Below are 13227 nucleotides of genomic sequence, written 5' to 3'. Positions count from 1 at the left end.
GTCTCAGTCTGCGCTGGGCCTGGAGGACCCTAGGGTGCCGAGACAACAGAGCGTGGCCCCGTGGTAACCCTGTTGAAGCAGGAGAAATCTGCATAGGTCCATGGGAGTCAAGAGCTCAAGAGCCCCCCCCTTTTTCTTCGTGAGGCTAAGACGCTCCCATAGAAGTCTTTGGGTTTCCCTCCAGAACCCCGGTCCTTGGAGTCATGAGGCTTGAGTCTCCTTTCCCCTCACTCAGGCTCAGGTAGCTCAGGCACAAGTTACTGAGCCAGTGGTAGGCCATATGAGAGAAGGAGCCCACCTTGTTGCAAACCTTGAGTCCAGAGTGTATCCAGGGAGGTGATGGGTTTGGCAGGGTAGAGGCCTGGACTGCTGCATTTCCCTCCTTCCTGTTAGAACTGCAGAGCCATAGGACCCCTTTGGTTAAGAAATGTAGACTGACGACTAAGCCACTTACCAGACTCTGGATCCAGGCAGTTGTGGACCAAGGAAGTGGACGCTGTAAGTGAAGGCTGCCCCCTAGTGGAAGTCGCTGCTTTGGGAATTTCAGCTGTGTGGCCGCAGTTGCGCTGTGTGAGGAGAGCTTCCTCCGAGTGAGCAGCAAGGCTGTGACCCTGTGGTTTGTCCTGTGCTCAAGCGTGTGAGGATGGTTAAGTGAGCAAGTTGGGAAGAGGAGCAAAAAGATCAGAGGTCGTGTATGACTGAACGAACGAGGGAATGGCTCAAATTCTGAGGTCCCTCGAGAACCCTGGCCAGTGGCTTCTATTTTACACTAGAAAACAGAGAACTAGACAGGGCCACCCGGGGGAGGCCAGGAGGCCCCTGACGCCTTCCTCCGCACTTCTGCCGCAGCCCCGAGCCATGATGAAGACCTTGTCCAGCGGGAATTGCACTCTCAGCGTGCCCGCCAAGAACTCCTACCGGATGGTGGTGCTGGGTGCCTCCCGTGTGGGCAAGAGCTCTATCGTTTCCCGCTTCCTCAATGGCCGCTTTGAGGACCAGTACACGCCCACCATCGAGGACTTCCATCGAAAGGTGTACAACATCCACGGGGACATGTACCAGCTGGACATCCTGGACACCTCTGGCAACCACCCGTTCCCTGCCATGCGTAGGCTGTCCATCCTCACAGGTGAGGTGATGGAAGGGACAGGACAGCTGGCCTGCACTTATGTTTAGGGAAGCTGCTTCATGCCAGACAAGTGGTGGTGGGGTCCACAGCAGCATCTGCCCTGTAGCTGCCCACTGCTGCTAGATCAGGGCCTTAGTGATCGACACTCTTTAACTTAGAGCTTGGGGTGTGTTTAACCTTTACAGCTAGCCTACGAGACAAGTGCTTGCTGTCAGTTTACAAAGGGGAAACCAAGGCAGAGAGGTTAAGTGCCTTTATCCAGGTGGAACACAGCTTATGATGGCTGTTGAGGGACCTACCCTGTGGCCTGACTTCTCCACTGGGAGCAGCATCTGGAAAAGGACAGGATTGTGGGCCACTAGGGGCCCCTGGTGATGTGGCTGTCATGGTCATTCCTTGAAGTCAGGCTTGAATTGATCCATGTCTCTAGTGTGACCACTGTGGGCTAAGTGGTGCCTTGAACTGGACAGAGATGGGAGGAGGGAGCATCATGAAAGCAACCCTCAGGGACTGGGTTGATAACTCAGGAAAGTTACTGTTTGAGAACAAGGACCAGCATTTGGTCCCAAGCACTCACCCCAAAGCTGAGTATGTGGTGAGCGCCTGCTATCCCAGCACTGGGGAGGTAGAAACAGTGGGATCCCTGGGGCTTATTGGCCAGCTACCCTAGCCTAATCAGCAATTTCTAGATCAGTGAAAGACTCTTAAAAATCAAGGTGGCTGGTGCACAGGAGCACATGCACTGCTGGTCAACACATACACACACAGACGCAAATACAAAATGAGAGTTTGTAAAGCAGTTCCATGTCGAGACATTCCCCTTCTTCTTTCCTCTCAGGTTAATTTAGAGCCCTGTGGCAGACTCCCTTCTGGCCATGGAGCTCCCTCTTCCTGGTCACTTTTTGGTGTAGGAATTCCTTCTGTCTGTGTGTTGCTTTTCTTGGTTAATGAATAAAGAAACTGCCTTGTTGATAGGGCAGAACTTAGGTAGGCGGGGAAGACAGAACTGAATGCTGGGAGAAAGAAGGGCGGAGTTGGAGGGAGATGCCATGGATCCCCGCCAGAGATAGACGTGCTAGAACTTTTCTGATAGGCCACGACCTTGTGGTGATACACAGATTAATAGAAATGGGTTAAATTAAGATGTAAGAGTTAACCAATAAGAAGTTAAAGCTAATGGGCCAAGCAGTGATTTAATTAATACAATTTCTGTATGGTTATTTAGGTACTGGGTGGCCAGGACAAACAAGCAGGCCCTCCTCCTACAACTTTTTCTGTCCCAGACTGCTCTTGGGACGCCCTTCACCCCAGATTCTGAGAGGGAGCATCTTGCTTAAGGAACCCCAGGTGGGCCTGGGTTCAAATCCTGAGTCTGTCTCTATAGCATAGTGATGTCATTGTCAGTGTCTTTGTGACCTTGCTCCTCATGTGGCTATGATGACAGGAGGGTGTCGGACAGCTCCCTGCAAAAGGTGAGTGGGTGAGCTCTTCCTATTTGTGAGGGGACTGGATGCCCACAGGTAGAAATATGCATACTTCAGTGTTAATGTTCAATTATGCAAGAGATGCAAAGACAAGCTTTCCATCAGACTGTGCTTATTAGGCATACATCCCCCATCGCAGGCCTGATGTATAGGTGGCCACCTAATCCCTTGCCAGCACCAGTGTATTGACATTCATTCTGCACCCTCTGAAGGCATGCACTTTGGTCTGTTTCCTGCACTCCGCATTCTGAGCACATCTGTCTGTTGCTTTGCTTGCTCACCAGCGCAGGCCAGGCCTCTTTTTCCAGCCTGGTCTGGGTACCAGAGATGCTCAGGGCTGCTCATTCCCGCCAGCTTTTCTTGGAGCTGCTAGTTGGCCGGGCCAGGCTCAGATGTCTGGCATTCGCAGTCTCAGATTTGGACACTTGGAGGCTACGAGTCCTCAGGGGCACGGATTAGTCTAACGGGACAGAATGAGGCTTGGCAGCAGGAGCCAGAGCAGTTGACAGTTCATCATGCAGCCCTTTTCCGAGCTCACTGGAGGCCAGTGTGTGCAGGCCCAGGGGCAGGTGGCTGGGCTGGAATGGGCTGCTGTGCTTCTGAGCCTTACCCACTAGTTCACGCTGGGTATGTGTCACTGTAGGGACCAAAACATGTTAATAGAGGCCAGAGAGGAGGAGGAGGAAGATGAGGATGTGTGGTGCTCTGCTGGACCCAGTGGATGGGCCACTGTCTGCAAGTCAGGCCCACACTCAGGGCTGCGGAGTGGAGGGGAAGGTAAAGATGGGAAGGGTCTTGGAGGATGAAATTGTTACTCTGTGGTGACCTCAGACTCAACTGGAGGCAGGTTCACACACCTGGGACCCTCCCAGGGTGTGCCCTAGTCACTGCTTCAGACTCAAGGCCCCATTAGTGTGTTGTGGTGACTGCAGAATGGGCCATGAACTTTCTAGAATCAGAGAGCACATCCTGTGTGTCAGCCATAGGCCAGGTGAGGACCATATCGGATCACATTTGAGTTGTGTAATTTTGGGAAGGTTGTTCGCCTTTTCTGAGCCCTAGCTGGCTCTCCTATAACAGAAATGTAATAAAAGCTTCCCCATGGAGATTTTGTGTGGTGCTGAAGAACAGCAGGCACACACAGTGCTCTGCTCCCAGGAGGTGCCCAATCCTGTGAGCATTGTTGATGCCTGACATGACTGAGTGTGTACTGCTCTGTATGCATTAGCTCAGATTGCCCTCCTGCAGCCTCTTTCCCATGATGTGGGAGGAAATTAAGGCGCTCAGAGGTTATACGGACCCTTCAAGGTCACACAGCTGCTAAACTGAGGTAAGATGCAAACCCAGGCCCCCTCTTACCACCGTCCTCAGCCACACAGAGATACCAGTGCTTGCCGAATTCCTACCAAGGTATTGATGCCGGCTCTGGGTGTGGCTAAGGCCAGTCATACCTCAGTGTGTCAGGAGTTTTCTAAGAGTCGCTGTATAACCCCATAGGGATGATGGGCCCTCCACAGTCCTCTGATGAACAGGGAGGACTGACCACATCTGAGCCCAGCTAGGTGTGCTGCACTCTCCCTAGACGCTAGTGTGCTGCACTCTCCCTAGAAGCCCCTCTGAGCCTTGACTACTTCTCTGGCAGGCGGAGACAGTGATAGCAGATGCCTCCAGGTCAGGGTTTGCCAGCTTCTTAAAGGCAGGCAGCTGATGGGACTTGTGCTGAGTGTCACTCAATTGCCTTGTTTCCTCCACAGGAGATGTCTTCATCCTGGTGTTCAGCCTAGATAGCCGGGAGTCCTTCGATGAGGTCAAGCGCCTCCAGAAGCAGATCCTTGAGGTCAAGTCCTGCCTGAAGAATAAGACCAAGGAGGCAGCAGAGCTTCCCATGGTGATCTGTGGGAACAAGAATGACCACAGTGAGCTCTGCCGCCAGGTCACCGCCATGGAGGCTGAGCTGCTGGTGTCTGGGGATGAGAACTGCGCCTACTTTGAGGTGTCGGCTAAGAAGAACACGAACGTGAACGAGATGTTCTATGTGTTGTTCAGCATGGCCAAGCTGCCGCACGAAATGAGCCCCGCACTGCACCATAAGATCTCTGTGCAGTATGGTGAGGCCTTCCATCCCCGACCCTTCTGCATGCGCCGCAACAAGGTCGCAGGTGCCTATGGCATGGTTTCACCCTTTGCCCGCCGTCCCAGTGTCAACAGTGACCTCAAGTACATCAAAGCCAAGGTCCTACGGGAGGGTCAGGCCCGAGAGAGGGACAAGTGCAGCATCCAATGAGAGGCAGGGACATCGGGAGGGGGCTTGGGCATTGCCTTAAGGGAGGTGGCTGAGGATTCCCACTGCCCACATCCCATGAGGGCCCTAGGCATGTACACTGTGCCCGTTCTGATTCCTAGCCACCTCCTGTGAGTTCTTATGTCTGGCTCCTTTATGATAGGGCAGAGACACGTTTGGGGACATGTCAGAACTCAAGTTGAGACAAGCTTTCAGTATCCTTAGAGTAGGAGGAATGCAGAGAGACCAGGAGTCCTGCGTCAAAGCAAGATGCTCAGTACAAGTCACAGGATGAGAACATCTTAGCCAGATGTCACAGCCAGATTCCCTGGTGGCCTCTGCTCCCTCTGCGTGGATCAATCTGGTCTCAATGCTTCTGGAGAAATCAACCTGATGGGTCTTCAGCCCCAGCCCTCTGGCCCAGCTGTGTACACCCACCCCTCCAACTTAGCCGCTGGCCACCCCAACATTGAGCCAACAGTGTGTGTGTGTGTGTGTGTGTGTGTGTGTGTGAAGTGATGGGTCCATGTCCCTCAGACCACTGCCTCCTGGCTCCTCTCCCAGGCTCCGCCATATGACATTGTTCTTGTTTTGAAGTTGTTTCCTGTTCTGTTTGCAGTAGACATGAAGTCCTTGTATGGTAAGAGCCCAGTGACCTGTCTTTGGCCAGTTCAAATCCATCACTTTAGCTGGAGTCCCCTTCCTCCCTGTTCCCAGGCAGGCTGTGCAGCTGGATCCTATGCTGTGTTTAGCAGCTTACAAATGAACCCACAATACCACAGTCACAGCAGGCCAGGGTGTCTCTTCTGCCCTCAGGAGAGGATGACTGGACTCTCTAGACACCCCCACACTCCTAGCTAGATCAGGGCAGAGCTCTGAACTCAACTTCCTTCTGCTGTAGCTCCTCACGCCTCTGCCGAGCACCCACTGGATACTGGGCTTCCTGTGCGCTAGGCTAGGCAACAGAGAGCGAGAGGCCCTGTGTGTTCCCAGCTCTGGCCTCTGCCCACTGCGGTGCCTTCCGCACACACTGCTGCAGGAAGAGAGGAAGCAGCCGAGAGCCAGAGCTGAGCCCAGGTTAGATTGGCAGGAAGACTCATATTGGGGCTTTTCCTGGTGCTCAGGCTGTGCTGGGCACTTCTCTCCCTAACGCAGGAGTAAGGTGAGGGATGACTGTGACCCTGAAAACCAAAGGCGCCATGTGTGGTCTTTAGTCCCTTTAATACCACCATGGCTGGCCCATTGAGATGGCTCAGTGGGTAAAGGCGCCTGCTGCCAAGCTGGTCAACCTGAGTTTGATCCCTGACATCACATGGTGGGGGAGAGAACTAATTTCTATAAGTCATCCTTTGACTTCCGCACAGGCACCATGGTACCTGCATACACACAAAGTAATGAGGCCGATGGTTACCCCAAACCCTAGGGATCCATTAGTGTGTTCCTTCAAGGCCCAGAAAGTGTGAGTCCACACACACCGCGTGATACCCTCTCCTCCTAGAGCTCCCGGTGGCAGGGGTTTGGAACCCCAGTGATCACTGAGGTTACCCGTAGATGCTGTGTACATTGTCCATAATGCACCTCGGCTCCAGCTTTGCACAGCAAACCCCAGGCCTGGTCCTGACTGTGTCCTCGCCGCAGCACCTGCTGCTCAGCCCAGCTGCCTCAGCACCTGCTTCTGTCCTGCAGCAAACACCCCCACTCCCTGCTAGCCCCAAACCTGAGAGTGTAGCAGGCACTTGTCCAGGCAGGTGTACGGCCTGGTCCCATCCGGCCAGGATCCCCTGCCTGGACCTTTGTGTACACTATCAATTAAAGTTGGTTTGTTAGCAGCTGTGCCCTTGATGTTTGTTTTCTGTGTTTCTGTGGAAGGGGCTTCTCCCTGGGACAAGGTCTGCCTGTAGACCACAGTGTCTTCAAGTTCTAATTTGGGAGCCTGAAACCCAATGAAGGGAACTGGGTCTGGACCTGCTATGGTGTGTGCTCTGAGTGGTCATTAGCAGTGATGTCACCAGTGTCTGCAAGAATTGTTGATTATCCAGACTGGCTGAGGACCATATACCTATTGTCCTGGCTATTGGAGAGACTGTTACTGGAGGCTTGCCAGAGTGATCAGCCTGGCAGTGCAAGTCTCCTGTCTAAATAACGAAAAGGATGGGATTGCTCCAGGTCTCTGCTGAGAGCGGGGGCAGAGACACTGTTCATCCTTCCGAGACATAGGACACAGTCCATAGGGGTGGTGGACAGTGCCCTAAGATGGGCAGCGGGGGATGTATGCCTTTCTGAATGGCAAGAACAGTAAGTCTTCGTGAAGTGTGAAGGAATAGGATATGGTTGGGGACAGCACCTGGAGGCACAGATGTCCGACCTGAATGACCCCATGAGTGCCCCTCCTGGGCAGAGGGAAGAGCAGGGAAGTGATGGTTGCTAGCCCACCTTAAGCACATTCTGGGCCGTTCCCACTTCTAGGGGCCGTTTCTTCTGTAACTATTGGGCACAGAGCTCAACTGCTTGCCCAATAGTCATGTGAATGAAGGTTCTGGATCATGGGTGCCTGACCCCTGCATGGGTGAGGACAGAATTTTGAGTCTGGGCAAACAGTTTCCAGCTTGGCAGGTGGCTGTGAGCACTGCAGGGTGCCAGGGCTTGCAGATAGAGATCAAAGAATAGAAGAAGGACCCTGCCCACAGGGCTGGGAACCCAGTGGGGAGCCACAATCAAGGTAGGACACTTACAAGTAGGGTAGGCCCCATTGGGGCGTGGAGAGAACCTTGCCTACCTGTCCAGACCTAGCTCCTCTAACCTTGGCCACCCTTTATATGGGTCTGAGTGTGGCTTGAGCACTTTCTCGGTCTTGTGTCTTGTAGAATGAGACATGGAAGTCACCACTCCCTGTTGCTATAGTCACTGCCTTGGCTGTCCCACAGGGAGAGCTAGGTAAGAAAAACGTGCTGCACCTTGGGTGTCCTGCCCAGTGTATCCCCGTTATATCCTAGCCCATTACCACCATTGCATATCCTCCATGTGGGATTCTGGGTAAATCCCATCTCAACAACCACCGTCTATAAACGGAGTGGGCAGGAACCAGCGGGGCCAGATGTGCACCGAACAACCCTCTTAAGCCCCGACACTCCCCTTGCACAACCCTGAACCTGCTAGCTCCATGCCCTGCTTCCATCTTCCCCTCTGCTTGCCCCATGCTCCCTCCTCCCGATTCTCTCCACTCCTCCCTGCTACCACAGTTCTGCCACTAGAATGAGGTTGACAGCAAAGACGACAACTGCAACCTAGGGCAGGGTAGAACGAGCTGTTAGGAGGCTGTTCCTCCTGGAGAGACTGAGGCTAGCCTGAGGACCCCAAGCCGGTTAAGTCCCCTGACTTCTAAAATGAGCCCCGAGAATCAGGTTTCAGAGAAGCCTGCACCCTGAACAGCAAGTACTTGTTCCGCCTTCTTGAATCTGTCACTCAGGAGACAATCGTCAGCCTGCGTCACGGCCTGGAAGACTGATGGGAGCTTGACAGCAGCTCAACAGCAAAGGCTGCTGGGAGTAGAGGGGGAAGGGATCTTCACTAAGCGCGTGCTGACCTTTGACCTGTGTTCTCTCTGGCAAAGCAACCTAGGACTGGATCCCTTTCTGAGAGTTGAACAGACGTGGAGAGGTAGGGTTGTTTGCTTGATGTTACCCAGCAAATACCCGGAAAACCGGGCCCATAGCAACTGATTGCAAAACATTTTGTGTTTCAGGACTTTTGTAACTGGGTGACTGCTGTCGAGGTGATCCACCTGGCCAGGCAGTGCCCAGGCTTCTTCCATTTCTAGCCTCCCCCATGTCCAGGATCTTGTGAGGCAGAAGCCACATTCAGGTTCCACTGCAGTGTCAGGGAAGATGAACACAGGAGTCACATGCCTGCATATCACATGTGGACTCACACAGCATTGCAAGCCCCTGGTTGGGAAGGTCTTTGTCAACAGCTCCAAACTCTGGTGACATTCACTGTGGAGGAGGAAAGCGCCCTCGGTGGCCTGCCTGCCGTTGCTCAATGTCATAGACCCAGACGCAGGACATTGTACATAGTCTGAGTTCCAACAAGATCTCAGCTCCACAGTTACACAGTAGACCCTGTCCTCTATGACCTAAAAAACTTTACTACTAGCATGTATGTGTGAATGCGTGCCACAGCCCATGTGTGGGGGATCAGAGGACAAAGCAACTCGGTGGAATTGGTTCTTTCCTGCTGCCTTCGTGTGGTTCTGGAGATTGAATGCAAACCACAAGGCATGTGCAGTAAGCACCTTTACCTGCTGAACCACCTGTGTGTGTATATGTGATGTATGTGTGTAGGCCAGAAGACAACATAGGGTGTCAGGCATTATCTTAGGGTTTTTATTGCTGCGAAGAGACACCATGACCATAGCAACACTTAAAAAAACATTTAATTGGGGTGGCCCGCTTATAGCTCAGAGAAATTTAGTCCATCATGGTGGTGGTGGGGAGCATGGTGGCATGCAGGCAGATGTGCTGGGTCTGAGAGAGTTCTTATGTCTTGACAGAGGCAACAGGAAGTGGACTGACTATCACAGTGGGAGAGCCTTGAGAAAAAGACCTCAAAGGCTGCCCCACATTGTGGCCTGGATTAAAGGCATGGGTCATCCAGCCTCCTCCAAGACCACGCTTCCTCCAACAAGGCCATGCCTCTTAACGGTGCCACTTCCATTGAACTTACACCACCAAATGTATTTGAATTACCACAGGCATCCTCCTCCTTATATTATTATTATTATTATTATTATTGATAAGGTTTCTCTGTAGCTTTGGTGCCTGTCCCGGAACTAGCTCTTGTGGACCAGGCTGGCCTTGAACTCACAGAGATCCGCCTGCCTCTGCATCCCAAGTGCTGGGGTTCACTGGCCAGCCAGCCTAACCCATGTTAGCCACTGCCTGGCACATCCTCCTTATTTTTAAGGCAAAGTCTCTCACTGGCCTGGAGCTCTCCGCATGGGTTAGGCTGGCGGGCCAGTGAGCCCCAGGAACTCTGACTGTCTCCACTTCCCAGTGCCAGGATTTCATGTACAGACACACTTTTAATTGGGTTCTAGGGGTCCAACTCAGAATCTCATGCTTACATGGCATAATTTACTGTCAGCCATCTCCTATATAGATTTTTAAAAATTGCATAAAAATATGATAGCTCAATTCCCTAGGAATGCTTTTATAGCCTCTAAAGTTTGCATTGGTGCCATTGCTGCTCTTGCGTTACCTTTAGCTCTGGCTCCTCCTCATCTTCATGATTCAGTTTGCACCTTTGTGAAGTAGGGAGATCATATTGCCATGCCTCTGGATGATTATGTCAGTTGAAAGAATTAATACTTGTAAAATGCTTAGTTCAGCGCTGGTGGAAAGACTAGGGCCCAGCTAGGTGGGCACTGATTCAAACAGAGCACATGTCTGGCTAGGATTGACTCTAGCTGGCTGTGCACATGTTGCTGTCTTGGAACCTCTGTTTCTTCCTAAAGGGACTAGCTTCACTCAAAGAACCAATGAGAAGGTTTGGGAAGCCAAGCTGGGCAGGGGCTTCAAGAATGCTCTTCCATCTAAGAGCACTGGGGTTTTTCTGTGGTGGGTGTGGTAGGTCTAAAAGACCTCTCCCCATAGATGGCTAACTGAGGTGCCTATTTAATATATCAAAGTGGACACTGGCCAATGGGTTCTCTCAGCACACAAGCACCTCTTGCAAAGTCCTAGCTCCTTGCAACACTCCTCACCCCTCCCCATCCCCTAAACCTCTCCAGCCCAAGCTTTGTTTCCCTTCCACCAGCTTCTCTTTCCTATATACTTCAGAAATTTTGGCTACGTGCTCTCTTGGCTCTGCTATTGGCCTCTTGGTCTTCTCTTTGCCCTCTTGCCTTTCCCCCTCCATGGCACAGTCTATTCTGCTGGCCATGTTCAGTCTGGACTCTTCTAGATGCTCCTGGATGTTCTCTCCTCTTATCCACAACCAAAACCTCTATCATACCCAGGAGTGGTCATGTCCTAAGTTTTTCTTTCATGTGGTGCTGAAACCCAGGAATAGCATACATGAGCTCCCCCAAGGGACTTGCCTCTCTGAACCAAGCTGCTGAGTCTCCTATGTATGGATCATTTGTTTCTGTTGGCTTCTGCCACACACCAAATTTGATTCCAAATTCTAGAGTCTGCCTATTCTCCTGCAGCTTCTCTCTACCTGCTCTAACCATTTGTCTCTCCTTGTCTACTAGCTTCTCTCTAGCTCTAGGAGCCTGGGACCCCTGCCTGCCATGCTCTGCTTTGGCATCTCTTTACTTCTCCCTCTATTGGAACCCTCACTTTCCCCAAAACCTCTCCCAGTCTGTCCTTCAGCTACTTTCTCCTCTGTTGGGTAAGGGTGACACTTTCTTGGGGTTGCCTGCATTGACTAAGCCGCACCAGTGTGTCAGGATGCTCCTGTAGCCCTCCTGGGCCTCTCTTCAGTCGGTTTGGGATTGAAATTCCTGCTCCTTTTGTCCTTATCCCCCTCCTGGAGTTTGCTTGTCTCCTCTGCTAAGTTCTTCCGCTTCTCTGTGCCCTCCTGGGAATCCTTGCTCAGGCAATTCCTACAACTCTGTTCTTGAGTCTCTCTGCTCCCTCTTGGGGTTTATAGAAACTTCCTGCAGCAAAGTTCACTTCAGGATCCTTTCTCCTTTTGTCTCACGATTGTTGTGCGTAGGCCTCATTCCCAGCAGCAGATGCCCAGCAGGCTCCTTCTCTCGTTATGTTGACTCTGGACTGTCCTTCCTTTTTAAAAACATCGTTATCTATTTTTTAATTTTTAAGTTTCTCCTCTCTATCTCTCCCTCCCTCCCTCCCACAATTCCGTTGAATATAGATTATGGCTTTTGGTTTTTGTTTTTATGGGATCCCTGAGTGCAAACTAGTAGGTCTCGGTGTCTGTATGTTACTTGTGCTTTTTTTGGGCTCTTTTCCTTCTGTCTATTTATATTGTCCTATTCCAATGTCTTCATTTTTTTTTTTTGTTTTTTTGTTTTTCGAGACAGGGTTTCCCTGTAGTTTCTAGAGCCTGTCCTGTAGCTAGCTCTTGTAGACCAGGCTGGCCTCGAACTCAGAGATCCGCCTGCCTCTGCCTCCTGAGTGCTGGGGATTAAAGGCGTGCACCACCACCGCCCGGCTAATGTCTTCATTTTTAAAAAAATCTTGTTTTATTTTACTATTATCTCTTAGAAGCCTGTTTATTTTCTAATGAGATTCAGAAAGGGGGTGGATTCAGATGGGAGGAGAGGTGGGGAGGAACTGGGAGGAGTTTGGGGAGGGGAATATCATAATCTGGATAAAAATAATATATTTTCAGCTGGGTGGTGGTGGTGAACACCTGTAATCCCAGCACTCGGGAGGCAGAGGCAGGCGTATCTCTATGAGTTCAAGGCCAGCTTGGTCTACAAAGTAAGGTCCAGTACAGTCAGAGCTGTTACATAGAGAAACCTGTCTTTAAAAATCCAATATATAAAGTAAAAATAAAATAAAAATAAAAAATTAAAAATAAATAAAATAAGTAATAAACATTTAAAAATACTATATACTTCAATAACTAGTCTATTAATTACATGTAACTTTATTATCATACAGCTTATATATGTGTGTATATGTATATATATGTATATATATGTGTATACACACACACACACACACACACACACACACATATATATATTTGCTTTTACAAGATGTCATTTTATGAAGTAAAAATACTTTTAGGCAAAATCTCAGAAGAAAGAAGGTAAGTTACACAACTGATTTCAGTCGTCTAGACCCACAATTAAAGTTCAAGGTTTTGGCATCTTTCTCTTCCGTGTGTGTATGTGTGTGTGTGTAGAAAAATAAAATTCTCTGTCACCGTCTGCAAAACTAGCTTCAATTGATCAAGGACCTAGATGTGAAACCTAAAACCTCTAGAAGAAAGCAAAGGCAGTGCCTACATGGATTAGAAAGTCCTTTCTGATGAAGACGTCCTTTGTTCAAGAATCAAGGCTGCTATGAACAAGTGGAGCGTCATAAAACTAAAAGCTCTGAGACAGCTAAGGAAACAATCGGTTGGATTGAGAGGAAACCATAGACTAGGAGAGAATCTTTGCCAGTTGAATGTCTAATAGAGGATTAATACCCACCATATGCAAAGAGCTAAAAAAATAAAAACACCAATTATACAAAACAAAGAAACAAGCCCAAACAGATCATTCAAAAAATTGACTTGTTATCTTAACAGAGTTCTCAAAAAAGCTCAGTGAAATAACTGACAACAAATGCTGTTGATGAGATAGAAAACTG

The 13227-nt window shown here is 50.3% G+C and overlaps 1 protein-coding gene across 1 annotated transcript; it reads left to right on the top strand.

Moving 5' to 3' along the window:
• The first annotated feature begins 852 nt into the window (after positions 1 to 852).
• Rasd2 (RASD family member 2) lies at positions 853 to 4897 on the top strand. The gene is made up of 2 exons (XM_038313340.1): positions 853 to 1129; positions 4368 to 4897. The coding sequence occupies exons 1-2, from the start codon at positions 859 to 861 to the stop codon at positions 4895 to 4897; spliced, it is 801 nt and encodes a 266-aa protein (XP_038169268.1). The 5' UTR covers positions 853 to 858.
• Positions 4898 to 13227: the final 8330 nt, after the last annotated feature.

The sequence above is a fragment of the Arvicola amphibius genome, chromosome 15, assembly GCF_903992535.2.
Source record: "Arvicola amphibius chromosome 15, mArvAmp1.2, whole genome shotgun sequence".
Lineage (NCBI taxonomy): Eukaryota > Metazoa > Chordata > Mammalia > Rodentia > Cricetidae > Arvicola > Arvicola amphibius.
The sequence above is the reverse complement of the archived record's forward strand: the minus strand, read 5'-3'. Positions and strand labels throughout refer to the sequence as shown.

What these genes read in the sequence shown, in the direction of transcription:
- Rasd2 (XM_038313340.1), top strand. Translation starts at nt 859, where the DNA reads ATGATGAAGACCTTGTCCAGCGGGAATTGCACTCTCAGCGTGCCCGCC. An exon ending in TAGGCTGTCCATCCTCACAG is followed by an intron (nt 1,130 to 4,367) that starts GTGAGGTGATGG and finishes TTTCCTCCACAG; the next exon opens with GAGATGTCTTCATCCTGGTG.